General features: G+C 38.7%; 1 protein-coding gene across 1 annotated transcript in view; it reads right to left on the bottom strand.

Annotated features, from left to right (window-relative positions):
• Positions 1 to 11,744: 11,744 nt before the first annotated feature.
• Positions 11,745 to 17,383, bottom strand: part of APOB (apolipoprotein B) — a 38,152-nt gene continuing 32,513 nt past the window's right edge. The window contains exons 27-29 of the mRNA XM_065055783.1: positions 16,761 to 16,875; positions 15,761 to 15,944; positions 11,745 to 14,634 (exon numbers count right to left, since the gene is read on the bottom strand). Coding sequence (XP_064911855.1) covers positions 12,808 to 14,634; positions 15,761 to 15,944; positions 16,761 to 16,875 — 2,126 coding nt within the window. The 3' untranslated portion in view covers positions 11,745 to 12,807. The remainder of the gene's footprint in view (positions 14,635 to 15,760; positions 15,945 to 16,760; positions 16,876 to 17,383) is intronic.

The following is a 17,383-nucleotide window of genomic DNA, read 5'->3' as shown; positions in this document are numbered from 1 at the left end:
CCAGAGCTCTCACTGGAGCTGTTTCTGTCTCACTCTTCAGCACAGGATGCCTTTAATCATGAGTGACCTTTTGGATAATACCCTTTTCTTAAAGCTACTATTTGGCTTCCATGGGCTGCACTGCTTTTCCTGAATCCATGCTTTTCTGACTGGTGTTGCACATGAGTTTTGCACCCTAAAATCTATATAGCAATGACATTTTCCACAATTGCAGTCACGTTTGCTTTTAGAGACAAGCTAGTTTTGAACAGTTTAATGTGGGGTACAGAGATGTTAGGTGGTGTGGTGCTCCCTTGTCCATGGCTGTGAGGAATCTCCAGCTGCCTGTAGGACTATGATGTGGTACTGGCTGGGGCTCTGTGTCTCTCCTTATATCTTAGGTCATTTTCCTTTTAGAAAATTGCAGCACTCTTTGGCTGTGTGACAGAGGCTGTGGTCTCTTCATTTCCATATCCAGGACTGCAGATGTCAGGAGAAGGAGCAACTGGAGCTGCCACCTTTCATCTCCATGGAAAGCCCTTGCCTCCTTACCTGGTGGTCTCCTGGCCTCGTGCCAAGGCTGTCCATCCCACATCTCCCTGACAGACACGAGGCACCCTTCCATGGCCACACATGCCACTCACCTCACGGGGACATGGGCCACCCCCAGTGTTCTGCCCACTGTGACAAGGCCACTTCATCACCAGGGGTGGTATCAGGAGAACATGTGGGGCCCAGACAGCCCTTGGCTAACCAGGGTAAAAGGGTGGCAAGCGCTCTCTGTCCATGGCCCTGGAGAGCTTCCAGCTCCTTGGAAGACCGTGAGGGGGTACAGGTGGGGTACTTAATCTGTCCCGTAGAGCTTTGACAGTTCTCCAGAGGGAGAGGAGAAGAGCATGCTGTGGTCCGGTTGCATCCCTGTCTGTGTGTCCAGTTGTAATGCATTGGAAAAGCAAAAAAAGTTGGAGCAGCCACCTGGCCCTGCCCTGCTCTCTTCTTCCTGCCCATGCTCACCTGGTCAGCTTTCCAACTTGTCTGTCAGCCTGACTTGGCACAGCTCTGTTTATATCCACTGGAGCTGGTTGTGTCACCAATCTGCCCACGCTGTGGCCACCACCAATGTTCTGCCTGCTGTGATGTGGCTGCTGCATCATCAGAGTGGTGCCAAGAGCTGGTGGCTTCCTGCTGTGACATGGCTGTGACATCACCAGGGCTGGTGCATCACTGTGACATGGCTATTGTCTTCTGCCACTCAAGCAAGAAGAAACAATCAAATAATCATAATAAACAACAACTGATAATGCCGGGGAAGGAAATCAAGTAACTGTAGCAACAATTTAAAGAACAGCAACTCAGCATAGGTTAAAAGTGGATTAAAAGCAGCAGGTCCTACCCACTGCCCAATTTTAAGGACTTGTGCTGGTGCATGCTGTTGAGACTTATTGATTTGAATATCAAATTCTGGGAAAAGAAATGCTTGTCAAATTGACTGAAGGTAATATTTCACACTTATGGAATTAAAGATATGTCCACCTCCAAACCCTGCATCTATGAGTTATCTTTTTGGTTCACTGTAAAAGTGTTGCATCCTCTTTAACTGACAGGCAATGGGCACAACTGCAACACAGGTGGTTCCCTCTGAACATCAGGAAACACTTTTTTATTGTGGAGTGACTGAACACCAGCATAGGTTGCCCAGGCAGTTTCTGGAGTCACCCTCCTTGCAGATATTCAAAATCCATTTGGACATGGTGCTGGGTAACTGGTTCTTGATGGCCTTGCTTGGGCAGGGGCGTTGGACAAGACAACCTCTAGAGGCCCCTTCCAACCGCAAACACTCTGTGATTCTGATTCTGTGACAGAACCGACAGAGGCATGGTCTGGCAGTCACTGTGCCTTTTGGCAGCCAGATCAGTCACATAAACAAAGAATATGGAGAAGTCCTCCATGGCTTTCTACCAGACCCTTCTGGGGTAGTGTCTGAAGGGGCGTGAAAAGGGCACAAGTAACTTTGAATACAAGGGATCAACACAATTATAGCCTCTGAAAAAGGTTCCCAAACTCTGATGTGCATGTTGTAGTTGGTGTACATATGGCAGTGCTACAGACACTCCTAGAAAGATGTGCATGTATGCATGACTGGTCTTTTTTTGTGTGATTTTTTTTTCCCAGGGAACGCTATCCTAAACAGACTATGCTTCAAAACCTGGTATTAGAAGACAAAATTAATTGGGCATAGACTGCTTATCTTGCTCAGAGTCACCTTGCTTTCCTACAGTGCCTCTTCAAGCTGGAGAAACATAGAGCAGTAAATGTAATTTAAAAGGCATCCTCAACATTTCTGACATCCTTAGCATCATAGCACATGCCATTCTTGTCCTCGAAAATATGTGGGGAAAGTGTAGTCATCTCACACAGTGCAAAAGAACAGCTGCTGGTTAATGGTTCTGCTAATCACAAGTGCATTCTAATAACAAACAAATTCTACTACTTCTTATTTTAAGCCAAGTTTATGTATTTATTTTAAGAACAAAGGGCCAATTGCATAAAGCGTCAGTGTCGCCCCTAGCCAAAAAAATTGAAGACATCCCACTCCTCCCTTCCCCAAAGGAAAAAAGAAACCTTATTTGGTTGACTGCAAGAGCAACATTCTCAGATTAATCTCAAAAAGGCATCTAATGAGTAAGAGGAATGCATTACGTCAAAACAAAAGATCACATTTATTGGCCTATCTTTTCCCAAAAACAGTTTCTACATGTGTTGAAGATAAACAACAGCAGCAAAGCAGAGAATCTATGGCTACAAAATGTTGTCTAGGGCAATTTTCTGTGACTTCTAATGTGAGTGGGAAATGTGAATTTCTTCCACTTACATTACATTAATTAGTTTTGGGAGCACAAGAAGTGATGAAGCCAGATTTGATACACATTTGATTTGCATGGTTGATCATGAGTTCCACTGGAAGCTTTTCCTGTGGCTGGGGCATTCATAATTAAGCTTTTGTTTGAGGAGTCTCTACCACTGAACAGGTGTGAACTCACAGCCTTTCACTTTTTGGGGCTGCCTACAGAACACAGGTCTTCCCATGTGATTGAGTAATTCAGGGTGGAAGGTGCCTCTGGAGATCTTCTGATCTAATGCCCTGCACAAACTAGGACTAACATTGAAGTTATATTGAACTTTGAAGTCAGATGAAGTTACTTAAGGCTGTGTCCATCTGACTCCTGAACATCTCCAAAGAAGGAGAATCCACAACACCTCTGGCATCTGTGCTGGTGTTTGATAACTCCCAGGGTGGCTTTTTTTTTTTTTCTTCATATGACTTCTATCTGTTGCATTTTGTCTTTTTGTGTTGAGAAGAGTTTGACTCCATCTTCTCTATACCTTTGCAACAGGTTGTGGAAGACAGCAATAGTACCTCCCCTTAGCCTTTTCCTCTTAAGACTCAACAAATCTATCTATCTATCTATCTATCTATCTATCTATCTATCTATCTATCTATCTAATCTCCCTGTTATTCACATGCTGTGTGCTCCAGCACTGTGACTAGGCTGCTGGCCACTGCTGAACTCACTCTGGTATGTCCACATCTTTCACCAGGAATCCCCAAACCAGACAACAGTAATCCAGATGTAGTCTCACAAATGCCAAAGAGAAGAGAAGGATCTCTTCCCTGACCTGCTAGCTACAACTGTCCAGTATGCAGTTGGCTTTCTTGGGCAAAAGACCATACTGCTGACTCCTGTTCAACTTCTTGTCCACATGGAGAATACAAACAGGTAGATATAGCATGTAAATGTATCTATTATACATTGCATGTTACATATTATATCTATATATATCCTGAACTTTATCCTCCCCAATGGAAAAAAATGAGCGTAAAGTTCTGTTGCAACCTTATCCATAGCGGAACAAATTGGGCTATCTGCTAACTACATTATAGTAATCACTATGGGAGTACTCGACTTCAGAAACAGAGACTGGCTGCACACCAGATACAGAACAGAAGTGGAAGGTGAAGAAGCAGCTGAGCTTAGTATGAGACTTTCCAGTATGTGCTGACTTTTCGGTATCAATCTTCGCAGGCTATGCTTTTCTACTTCAAACACTTTTTTTTTTTTGTTGTAATTATTTGCCTTTTTTTAATGGAAAAAAAAATGGTAATGTAATTTTATTAAATAAATCTTCTCCTCCCTGTAATATCGACTAGTTTGCATGCCTTGCTAAACATTAAACCAGATGAAATGGGGCTTGGTTACATACGGTTAAGTGGCACGCCTTTTGTGAATGGTAAATGAGATAACTATTTGTTATTTTTAAACAAATGTTCACCCGTAAAAAGAAACATCTTTATTAGACAGAAAAGTGACTTCACAAAGGTGCATTATGTGGCAGCCAAAAATTGAAACGGGTGGCAGATTATTTCCAAAGTTAAAAGTTTATGGTGAAACCACGATATAAATTAACTGCTAGCAGCCGTTGAGTCCATTCCTCGGATCATTTATCTGTATGAGAGTGTTATATGTTTGATGCCTGGTATGTATGACGGTTTTGGGGTGGACTAGAGTGTTTCTGAGTGATTTAGCACATGAAATCAACTCCAAGTTTCTAAAACAATAAACATGATGATGGGAAAGAGAAGTCAATACATGTATCATGATTTCTTGTTGCCATTACAGTGTGTCTATCTACTTCATGGTCTTCAGCACTATTAGAGTTATTAGATTATCTCCAGGTCATGAATTAGTTTTATTCTGACAACTCCACTGAAAAGCAGAGAAGTATAATTCCTACTTTACTGCTGGGAAACTAATATATGATAAAATTAGTTGATTGAATCATGTAGTGGATCCAAAGCTGGCCTAGGACCTGAACCCAAATTCAGAATACGAGCTATTATAACTAGATCTCATCTCTGTAATGGATAATATGTTTTCAGGGTAATCAGACATAGTGTATGGATTAAGAAGATATGTAAAAAGCAGAAAGTTGACAACATTCAGTGAAAACTTTAAGAGGGAAGACATAGCAGTTCAGATCACACACATACCTGACCACAAAGAAGTCATCAGGTCATTATCCCACTAGTGAAACACCAACATACTTTTTTTAAAACGAAAGTGTGTTTCTACAAGGACTGAAAAAATTCATTTCAAATCTTTTGGAGGAGGAACAGGACAATGCTGAATAAGATCAACCGTATCACTTCACAAAATTGTACATTAAATTCACCGGCGCATTTTGGCTAAAAGAACAAAGTTAAGTCAAACTGCCTCACTGCAGCATTTAAAAAATATAACTTTCTGATCTTGTGTTTACACAAAAATTGAAGCTTTAGGTGACAGTCTTGGTGGAACACCACTGGTGGAGCTGCTGAATTAATGGGACCAGGGTGGAAAGAGTTATGTCAGCAGTTAGTTGACAGACATGTTGGGGAGACTTGGCTGGCTTGATGTGCTGAAACGAAGGGCATGACCTAAGAATTAAAGATTAGCTTTAGGCTTTTAAATTGACAGTAACGTACATTGTACATGTGCGTGTGCTTGCATGGATGTGTGCACATATAGACAGATGTGTCTGAGAGACGAGGTGGGGTTTGTACTGCTGTAATGCATTTGATTTCATAGCTTTGTGTATATGGGCTATGTGTGAGGAATGTGTGTTCCTTCAAATTTGGCTGGTTTTCTGCTCTGCAACTTTAAAATGAAATTATTTTGCATAACTTTCTGTATTGTTTGTAAGCTGTAAGCCAGTCATTACCCTAGAGAAAACCAAACGCTTTTTAAAGAAACCAATACAATAACAACTGAGAAAAAACATTATGGGGAGACAAACAGCCTTCTAACAATGTGAAATGTCTGTCTGAAGTGTCACGCAACACAAAGGTAGTAGGTGTTTGTGAGACCTTATTTTTAATCACTGTCTCTTTGAGAATATTCAAAGGTAGTAAACCTGAAATAAGTTAAAATAATTTCAGACAGTGATACCACCTCCCCACTTTTCTTCCTATTTTTGCAGAATAGTGTGATGCAGACTCGATGGGAGTGTGAAGTGTGAGAGAGTGAGCATGTACTCGATGGGGAAATGGGGATTTTTTGGCTAAATGCAGAAGCTTGACTGGATTGCCTGAGGATAGGGGTCTAATACCATCTTGTTACTGGCTTTGGATCTTAACAGCCTCTCAGGCTAGCCTCTGATTTACAAATTAAGAAGACTTCAGAAGGAAAAGAAAATGTGATATTTCAGAGTAACTGGTGGGTGCTATGAGGGATTGTTTAAGAGACTGGTGACAAAACAGTATATTAGCAGATGGAGTGATTTCTGGGGGTTCCAGAACAAAAATCTTCCATACAGAAAACCTGCCAATAGAGCTGTAATTGCCAGTGCTTTCAGAGCAGCAGTAGAGCTGAATACAAAGGCATCCATAAAACACTTTCTACAGAAAACAGTTCTGAATAAAAACACTATCAAGCTTTTTAGAAATAAAGTCCTGCAATCATAGTGCATACCAGAAAAGGTCCTACTGCAAAAGTGTATGTTCACTTTTTTCCCTCTATTTGGCAACAATATTGGAATACATCTTAACTGTGGCAGAGGTAGTGCTAGCAGGGAAGAGAAAAGTATGTTCTGGAGACTATTTGCTTTCCATCCTTAGCCAAAGCTGTACACAGACCAGAGCAGAATATTACCTCTGTAAGAATAACAAGGTTGCCCAGAAACCCAAGAGTCCCCAGCCTCTTGAGGTGTCACTTCCATAGAATTATTATACAAGTGGCAGGCAGCACTGGAAGAGTTACACATCTGTTATTTTTCCCCATGCATCTCCTCAGCTAAGATCATCTTTACTCACCCTGGTGGCTTCCTCTAAGTATTGGACGACGCCATTTGTAGAGTAGATGTAGTGAGCATTTTCATTCTGTATGGTCTCTTTGGTTCACTCCTTGCTTCAGTCTCAGGTCCATACTGCATATGGCTTTTGGCTCCAGTTAGAAACAACCAAAAGTTCCCTCTTTAGGAATACTGGACACTAAATAGAGGGTTGTTCCAAGTCCTGTTTCCTACAGGCTATATACATTTGAGCTAGTTCCTATCATTTGTTCACCAGAACTTGCTCCTTGAGTCCCAAAGGCAGTATAGATTTATGCATAAATTCAAGATTGTTTCTAGCATGTCCTCTTGAAATAATTTATTAGGAAATCAAAATGAGGTTATTACTTGTCATGGGTCTCTGCTTACAGGAAACAGCTGGCAAAATCTTCACAACAGATGCCCGGTGTAAGCATCTCACGTGAGCTTTATACCGCTGTAAGCTGTTGGTTGTACTGCTGCTCAGTGTGCTTGATCCTCTCACTCTGCCAATGCCCAGACTAATAGATGATCCTTCTTCAGACATTCTGAGAAGATCTAGTGTTGCTGTTTATTCTCCTAACAGCTACCGAAACCACACTGTCTGACTATAAATGGTAAGAACCATAGCATGGTTTTGTGATCAGTTCTTGTGTGCTGGGAAATCTCCATGGTTTGGCAAAGCAGAAAGGTACTTTTGTTTAAATTGATGTAAATAACACAGAAGAGGAAAGAAGCAGAATCAGCTGAGAAGATTTTGACTGCTGGAATGCTTCCAGGGAATTTAGGAAGCTTGCATACTAAGTATGGACCAGATAAAGAGTACAAGATACAGTTGTGGAGAATGATAGCATTTGCCATGAAGAATTTGTCCTACATTGTTACTTATACTACCTACTTGATTTTGCAAACTTTTACTCACAAAGGGACATACCCAATGTTATAGGACTGACTGGCTGGTTGTGAACACATTACCTATCCAAATTCATGTCAAGTTCACAGAGAAAAAATACTTCAAGGAAGGTAAAGACAAGGGCAGAGACATTCTCATCAGTAAGAGAACCAGTGAAGTGTTGCTTCTTGTGCAAGAATAGGTGAAAGAAAAGGTTTCCAACACTACAGGTTGAAGCATTTTTTAATTGCCCTGGACTCACAAATTCTGGTGGGCCTGGAACCCAGATATATTAAAGAGAAATTAAGGGAGATTTTTGCAGAAGATGGTCCACGTTGATAGAAGTGAGCATCACAGACATTGATGGTCAAAGGAAATTATACCAAAGAATAATGTCAGATAGCTGGCAGGTAATATCAGGGAAATGTGCAGTTTCCTAGGGGTTTTGTGTGTTTTACGTACAGTTAAGGAAGAAGCTACATCCTGGAAAGAAAACAGCTGCAATAGAAACATGGTGGAAGAGCTGTAGCAGTATCTTACTGTCAATCTAAAGACAGAAGTTCAAGCCTCCTAGCAAACTTGCCCTGACACCTGCTTCACCTCAGTTCAGCCATGACTGGTTATCAGGTTGCTTGAACTGGAGATGAAAGATGGATGGATGTGTTCTGTAATAACTTGTCTTGACCACACTATTTCAATTTCCTGCTATTGAAATGTGCCTTCATCATACCTGTTCAACAGCATTCCAAACATCTAGCTGGCCTTTAACTGGACTGTTGAATGGTGGATATAAGAAATACACTAGTATGCATATGTGTGCTGTTTGATGCTGCCAAAACAGTGGTAGCCTAGTGACAGAGACTATTAAAATTGGTGTTTGTATGAGTTTGGTATCAGGGTCTGTGCCTCATAGTTTCAATCAGAATGACAATGCATTTACACACAGGGATACCGTAAAACGTATGTCTTTCTATAATAACAGAATGGTGATGAAGCCAATTGCACATAAGCCATTTACCAAAGGTATTAAGTCAGGTAACCTAAAGCCATACTGGTTTGGTCACAGAGAATCAAGGAGTAACTTAGATTGGAAGGGACCTTGAGAGCTTGTTAGAGCAACCTCTCACTCAAAGCAAGGACAACCTTCAACTCAGACTGGGTTACTCAAGACTTTGACCAGTCATGTCTTGCAAACCTCCAACATACGCTTTTGTTCTAGAAGGTCCCAATTTCTCTCAATAACTTGGATGTATAATGAAATGGGGGAAAGGGTGATGAGAGGTATAAGGATATTTCCATGTTTAAGGCATGGAACCAGAACCCAGGATTCTTGGCCCTGGCAGACTTTCTCTGTGAAACTAGGTAAAGTTGAGTAAAAATACTTAAAGAGGCTCTGGCTAGTGTTGTGCAGGCAACCTTCATTCTGGCCTGTCTTGAATTTGTTAGTGATTAATTTTCCTGTCTGCATGGTTTTTCAAAGATATTTTTGTGTAGATTTTTATAGATAATAATATAGACTTTGTCCTACAGGATCCCAAAGTGCTTCTCAAGTTATATACATAACTGGCCAAAGCCTACTCTTGCTGAGGCCAATAGACATTTTGCCATCTATTTCATCTGGGCCAGGATTTGGCTGTGTAGAAACGGAATACAAGCAATTCTGTATGTCTGTATGGCCTTTAATAAATTCTGGTTTCTCACCTGAGCAATAAATCTGCCAGCAGAAGAGCAATATAAAATATGGTGCCACTTACTAAACAAGTAAATGTTTCAATAAAACTTTGTAAGGTATCAGTAGGTCATAATGACAGTTGCTCTAAAAGTATCAATCGCATAATTTAGAGACAGAGGTGGATGATGCACTATATAGTGTGTGTGGGTGTGGATGTATGTGCAGAATCTGTGTATTCGCAGAAAATTATACATGTATTTTCAAATCACTCAATAAAAGATCTGCTCTAGTTAGTTGCATAATCTAAAATTCTGGAACATTTTTGCTGTCCTACGTCTGCAAAAGTTTTTCATTTAGGAACACACACGTTTCTTGTCAATGTTATTTCTACAATCACTTAGTTAGAGCAGGGCATATTGTTCTCTGAATTTCTTGTTAAAATGTTTCACTTAATTAAACTTTTACAACCAGTTCTGCTCTATGTCTGATACTTGCTGTAAATTATAAAGAAAAACCCCTCTGGCATTTATGAGAATTCAGATAATGAAGAGTATAGAAAAAAAAAAAGAAAGAAACAGTGTCACTGAGCCCTAGATAGTTGCTGATTCCCTGTTATCTTCCACACTATTTGATGTAATGAAATATAATATAAAATTCCTTATTATATAAACCAGACTGAAAAAGATGCCAGAATGGAACTAATAATATTTCAAATTATTATATTGTAGACATTTAATAAGTTGAGTAAACTGCAGCATAATTTGAATAATTGTAGTTTTGTCTACATTTCTGTAACTTATTACGTGAAAAATAAGGCTAAAATGTGCTAGAATCTGAAAGAAAAAAAACCAACCAACTAACCAACCAAAAAACATCCACCCCAAATCAGGAAGCAAATAACAGGAAAACTAATGGGAATTAAAGTTACACTTGGTTGTACGTGCTTGTGTGACGTACCTGTGCACACATGCAATTAGACACTACTCCTTCCTTTGTCAAAACGTTGCCAGAGTTTCAAGAGGGTTCTTGAGATGGCCTCTCTGGTGTCAGGATTTAACAGAGCAAAGTTCCAGCAAGATCTCATTTTCGAGAGCAACGTTCTGCTTCCAGGCCCTCCCAAAACCAACTGTGCGATGACTGCAAGATGGCTGTCACATCGATTACAGGATTGAGAGCTTTAATCCAATTGGCGGCAATGCTGCTGTGGACTTGGAAATCTCCTCTAACCTCTAACCACAGATTAGTGAGCAAACTATTGTGTTTGCTCTTGGGAAGCTTCACTCTTGCCAAACAGAGCCAGTATTTATGCTATTTGGCATCTTTTTTATTCAGTTAACCCATTCCTTATAAGTAAATCCTTTTTTAGAATTTATAACTCTCCCAGGAACTATGGGTGATGGACAGAAATAAATAGAGGGGAAAACAAAAGAAAACAAAACTTTAAATCTCTTTTCTCCCATAACTTTTATAATTTCTTCTATTGTCCTTTGTTTCACAGGGCTATTTGTCATGATGAAGGGAAGCAAGAATCAGACAGTGTCTGGAAATCTGGTTGTGCTTAAACATTTGTGAAATTCAGGGAAATGAGTTGTGCAATCTGACATCAAATAAAGATCAGATGACCCATGGGCTTCAGTTTCCTTGTGAATGAAGGTGAAAGGGCTCTGCAGCTGACATCTCTATTTACTGGGGTACTCAGTAGGACATGTAAACAGGGATTTTTATACGTCTGGCTCCCCCAGGCAGGGTGACATATGCAGATGGGTTCTATTCAGAATGTAAAATTCTTGTTTTATAGTTCGCAGGGGACTACTCCATCTCTTTATCTGACAATTATTGCTGTATTTGTGATGGCTGAAATCTCTGAAGAGAAAATGGATTTATCTTACTTTCTAAGAGATGCCCACTCTGCTGACAGCTAGATAGGTGCATGTATACTAACGTGCTTGCTGGATTCTTATTTTGAGGTTAATGTAACTCATTGGTGAAAAATCATTATTGGCAAACTTACTCAGGTAATAATATTATCTGGCAATAGGGATATCCAAGTCGTATAGCCCAACTTGCTCTGAGACCTTGCCAGATCAGTGTGGGCCAGCTGTGGAGATGGGAGTGTTGTTGCTGCAAAATTCAACACTGGCATTGGGGTCTCCCCTTTGTGTAGTGCTGCTCTGTGATGTAAATATGTATCTGTAATATGTATTTTTTAAAAAGATGCTCCATTGCTTCATGTAGGCAATTAATCGGACCAGGAGATGGAACTGGACTCTCTATTTTCCCATCAATGAACAAGCAACAAACATATTACAGAGTGAACTGATTGTTTTAAAACAGACATCTGTGCAAAATTTCTAGTGTTGTTTGTTAAAGAGTTTATTCTCAAAGAGGCAACATTATTTCAGCCCGAACATGCCTTTCTCGAGGACTATCTATATAGTATTCCAACAGCTGAAAATAAACCATAACAGGTCCATGCATTTTCCACTCAAAAGTAGTCTTATTTGTGAGTGACTTCTTCAACATTTTTTAAATTCATCTTTAAACTGAGAATTCATTTAAAGAAGTCTAGGTTTCAGCCTTAGGGGACTTAGGGGAAAACTTCTTGAGTCCCATCATATTCAGTGATGCCAGTGAAACTTTGACAGTTAAGTAAACTCACAGTAAGTAAAAGTTAGACAATTTCATGTGAAACCAGAAATATCATGGGGAAACAGGTAAGAAAACCCTGTATTTCTGAATCATAAATTAGCCAGTAGAAAGAAAACCCATCTAAAATTCTTGGCATAGTTTTCTGAAAACTGACACAAGCATAAATTTATTTTTCTTAACAGAACATTGGTATTATCATCTGCAGTTTTCTATATATGTTCATATTTCTATGTTCTTTTTCACTTTTTGATGTTATTTCCAGAATTCATTAATTTTTTTTCTTCATGTTTTTTATACATGCTCTTTTCATCTTCTTTTTCTCCCGGTCTTTTCTGTGAAGGCATTTCTATGCTGAGAAATAGATGTGTTTCCAAGTTGTTCTTCAGCTGGCTTGTGAATGTGACCTTTTTTATGTTAAAACCTGTTTATTCTGTGTATTCAATAGCTTTTGTGACTGCTTACAATATGTATTGCACATTATTGGCTTGATCCAACATACAGTGAAATCATAGCAAAGACTTCCCATTGACCTTGACAATTGCTGGATTAAGCCCTATGGTCCAAGTAAAAGTAGCTGCAATGAATGACACAAAAACGTAGTAAAGAACTCATTTATTGGCTTATTAAGCTTATTAAAATAACCTAGTGTAGATTATTCAGTTTTCATTTACAAATTCAGATTCAAACAGTATCTACCTGAAGCTGATTGCTGTTATTTTTAAATACATCGTGGTACAAACTTGTTACTTTTCCTCTTCTGCACGTCCATTCAGGTCTTCATGCGCTGCTGTATATTTTCCATAATCTGCTGAAGGCTCAGTTGCTCAACGGCAAGTTGTTCATCAATGAATCTTTGCATTTCTTCCCATTTCCTGGAGCCTTGCTCAATGCCTTGCTGAATTAGTGTGCGTGTAAGTTCCACTTTATTTCTGAGTGCCTCTCTGCTTTTTTGGGGCATTTGGTAAATGGACTGCCAGTCAAATGGCTTGGGCACATCTATTCTAAGCTCTCCTTGACGAACAGCTATATATGGCTTTATGCTCTCACCTGTTATTTGCTCCAACCAATGAAGAAGCTCTGAGATATATTGCAGGAATGCAGAGTAACTTTCTATAGTTAAATCAATTAACCTTTTGGCCTCACTGATTAGCTTTTCTTGGGAATGACTAAGCTGCCCATAGACCTCCTGGAGTTTTTCTTTGAGTTGTTTGTTATGTTCATTGATTTTCCTTTTAGCAGCTGCAGACCAATATCGGATTTTTTCCTGAGTAGCAGCAGAGAGTTCCATGATCTTCTGTTTTCCTTTTCCTTCAATATCAGTTATAAGGTCATAATATTCCTGCCTGTAGTTTTCCACCAATTCTCTTACTTGGTCTGTCAGGCGTTTAACTGAGTCTGCAAGATCTCCAACATACTTGTTGTGCCAATCCACTAGTGTATCTATCAGATTCTTCAGCCATCCTAGTACCTTATCTTCCACCTCATAGTATTTCGCTGACCATCCAAGTGCAGATGGATCAAAATATTCCTCCCGCAACGCCTTTACGTAGAGGAGCAGCTGGCGCAGCTTTTCTGAAAGGTCCTGGAATGTCTTCTGGCTGAAATCTTTAAACTGAGAAATGTATTTTTTAATATCTTCTGCCAAGGATCTCAGTTTCTGTGCATAGTCTGAAGCCATTGCATCTTTGTATAGCTGCTGCATTTGGACTTTGACGTCTCCCAAATTTTTGGATTGCAAGCTTCTTACCATTTCTTCTACCTTCTGAAAAACTTGTTGCACTATTTGTTTCAGTTGCTTAAGCCTTCCTGCAAAATCAGCTTCCTGGAGAGTAGCAAATGTCTGCCTGACTTTTTCCTGCAAATGTTTCAGCATTTCTTTAATTTGATCAAGCACATTACGACCTCTAAGAATTGTTTCAGAAGCAGGAACTCTGACTTCCATCTCATTGATAGCTGCAATCAGGGCATCAAAGTACTCCTGGAGTTTTGAAAGGCATAAATCAGCAATTTTTGCTACCTTCTCTGTAGCCATAAGGTATATTTCTTCACCAGTGTATTTTTCAGACAGTCCAGGGACCTGGAATTTTGTGGTTTTCAGGAATTCAATGGCTGAGTCAATTAGGTGTTTTATCCTCTTATGGTACTCTTCTATTATGTCAATTGTAGCATCCAAAAGCTTTGCTTTTATGCTTTCATAGTCAAACTGTTCAGCTTGATCTGCTGCTTCTTGATATAGATGTTTAGCTTTGACCTTCATCTCCTGATATTTGTCAGAGGCCTCATTGGCAGCTGTGCGAAGCTGAGCATCTATTTGATCTATTTGTTTTACAGCAAATGTGTATGCTTTGTCAGCATTATTCTGCATTATATTCTTCATCTTTAAGGTGGCAGCACTAATTTCCAGTCCCATATGCTCCTTATGATACCGATTAACATACCTGTAGACTGCATATGTAATTTTAGGTACTTTTTCTTTTAGACCCAGCAGCAAGTCTTTGGCAGCATCCTGTTTCCAGTTGAACTTCATTTGAATCAGGTCAGGTTTCTTGAAGGATATCTCACTTTTTAATATGTCAATGTCCTTCTGAGGAGCAGACTGAAAATATAAAATAGTATAATAAAAAGTTAGCTCGTATATAAAACAAATCTGATACTATTCATGAATGTATTTCAATAGTCTAATTTTGCTTCTTTAATTTTACCATATATTAGCACACACACACACACACACACACACTACATTTTTTTGTATACTGCATGTTTGTTTTCATCTTGAAAGTTTATTTTGGAACAAATTATTTTCTATCAAGCTACTTTGTGCCTCTTTGAACAGCAGGACTAGAACATAACTTAGTCTGGTCTTTTTTAAAATTTGACTGCATATAAGATTTTCCCTTCCTTTGTATTAAACGTCTATGATGTCTAATAAGACATGAAAAGTACTTGAGAAAATAAGGCTTCTAGTCATTCTTGAAATCACTTAAAGTGAATTCAAAAAGCATTTTCTTAATATGAAAATATTAGAAAATTTCATTTTGTAATCATTTAAATCAATGAGATAAACTGAAGAGTTGCTCAGACTAATTAAAGATCCCTGCATGAGAATCTCTTTACATAAACAATTTTTCCAGGTTTTGGTAGTAAATAGTGAATTAAGAGTTGCTTGTGATTCCTAAATTAGTATATCATCTTGCAAGGTAAGATTTTAAGTTTGAAGTTATTGTACTGTGTCAATAATAATGGCACCTTTTATTAGCAAATCTAATAAGGTTTTTACTTCACATAAAGTATTGTGATGGACTAATGGATGAAAAAATAAGACACTCTATAGGTGTTCTGTTCTCTTCCAGTGGCCTGGTTCCTAGAATGGACACTTTTGTTGTAATTATAAGTAGTCTGATAGGTATACATTAAACTTGATGGGTGGCTTATCTAGAACTGGATTTGCACTTTCGTCACTTTCAGGGGGTGTGTTTCCTCAATCATCGGAGAGGGCAAAATTGATTGTATGGAGGAGCCGAACCAGCCTCTTCACACAGATGCTACTTTTAGTAATGGAAAGGCCAGTGCAGGAAACAAAACCTGTAATTACTATTAATATACTTTTTGCTTGCGCAAAGGATCTGTAATTTACGTCTTAAGATAAACATACACAAATTCTAAAAACTTTTCCTCTTAACACACCCAACCTTTTTGCTTTTTATTTCTAATATCAAGCTTACCCGGGTTCGGTAGTAAACTTTTGCTGTGAGAACGTCAGTGTCCATCTCAACAAGATAGCCCAAGGTCCCAGCAGAGGGTGAAGATACTGAGCCAGATAACCTCCTATCAGTCCCTTGATAACGCACATGGACATCTGTAAATGTTGGGCTGATGATGTCTAGTGATGCAGTGTTGTCCACAAGTCTATAATAACAGTGAATAGGCAGTTATGAAGGAATGCACGAAGCACAAACTCGGTACAGTATGTCTAAATGAAATGCCACTTGTGATTTTATAAATGTGCATATATGTAAAAAATACCTTTGTCATAAAAATAAAATGTAGGTTTTTACTATGCACATTTCTTAGGATTTAGCCTAACACATTCAAAACTTTACCTCACTCCAATTTTCCTGTTTTAGATAAAACTGTATTGAGCTCTGTTGAGAATTTTAATTGAATTAGGACAGCAAATCAAATCCTGTAGCTGTACCACTGTCAGCTTTCTACAGACTTCTACAAGCTGACTGCATTTTTTTCCACTGACACAAATACAGGCAGTAAGTTATACCTGCATTTGTACTTGTCTTCACAGACTTCTATCCCTTGGATATTTCAAGAAAACACTTGCAGAATAAACCAGGCACTTAGAAGGCCAAGTTTATAATCCCTAGTACTGGTATTTGTGAATAAAAATTACTCTTAAAAGCGTTTCAGTGAAAAAAAAGAAAAGAAAAAAAAAACACAACAAAAAAATGAACAGCTATGTTGATGGTCAGATCTAGAACTATTCTGATTATAAATTACTGTTTTTATATCTCAGAAGTTTTCTCAAATGAGGCTGCTGAGAAAAGGTATTCTAGAAATACTGAGAGCAGCTATATTGAGAGGGAAAAAGTCACATCCGACAATGACAGGGTAGCTACACAGGTTCTTATTAATCACAGCAAAGCAATCTGAGGCATTAGAGATCAAAGCAACAATACATCACTGGCGATGTTGTCTATAAAGAATCTTTACCTAATTCCCGAAAGAGTAAGATCTTCCTTGTAGTTTGCACTCATGTCACGATGTGAAAAGCTGCCAATTGACTTCATAACAAACACGCCTTCTTCATATTTGTAGTTTGAAACAGCTGTGAAAAAGATTTCAAATGTATGTGTTTCCAGGGCTTATCAGCAAACAATACAAAATAAATGTCCAGTTGTATGTTAGATGGCCAGTTGTGGGGTGTTTCAGTAGTATGTAAAATTATGCATCAAGAAACTGAATGCTCATAATGCCCCAAATAAAAAGATATGAATATATTTCTTCAACTGGAATGTTATAAAATTCAGTTTTCCTCTATATTTAGAACAACATGGATATAATATTTTGCATTCATGCACATCATAAGTGGGGATTCTAACTTTCTGAGAGTTCAGAATTTTATTCTGATGTACATTTTTAGTATTATTATAAATTCTTAAACTCAATTCTATATGGAAATCCAGAGTTTTCTGAGTTTAAATAATTTTTGAAATCAAATATGCTTAGTTCCTAAGGAAAAAGATAGGTATTTCTTTATCTGAACTGAATCAGATAAAAAGTCAGCCTGCCTTTTCTCCTTTACATGTATTATCTAAGTAGTGGTGGAATGTTAT

This window comes from Columba livia, chromosome 3 (assembly GCF_036013475.1).
Source record: "Columba livia isolate bColLiv1 breed racing homer chromosome 3, bColLiv1.pat.W.v2, whole genome shotgun sequence".
Classification (NCBI taxonomy): Eukaryota; Metazoa; Chordata; class Aves; order Columbiformes; family Columbidae; genus Columba; species Columba livia.
Note: the sequence above shows the minus strand (reverse complement) of the source record. Positions and strands in the feature narration are given on the sequence as shown.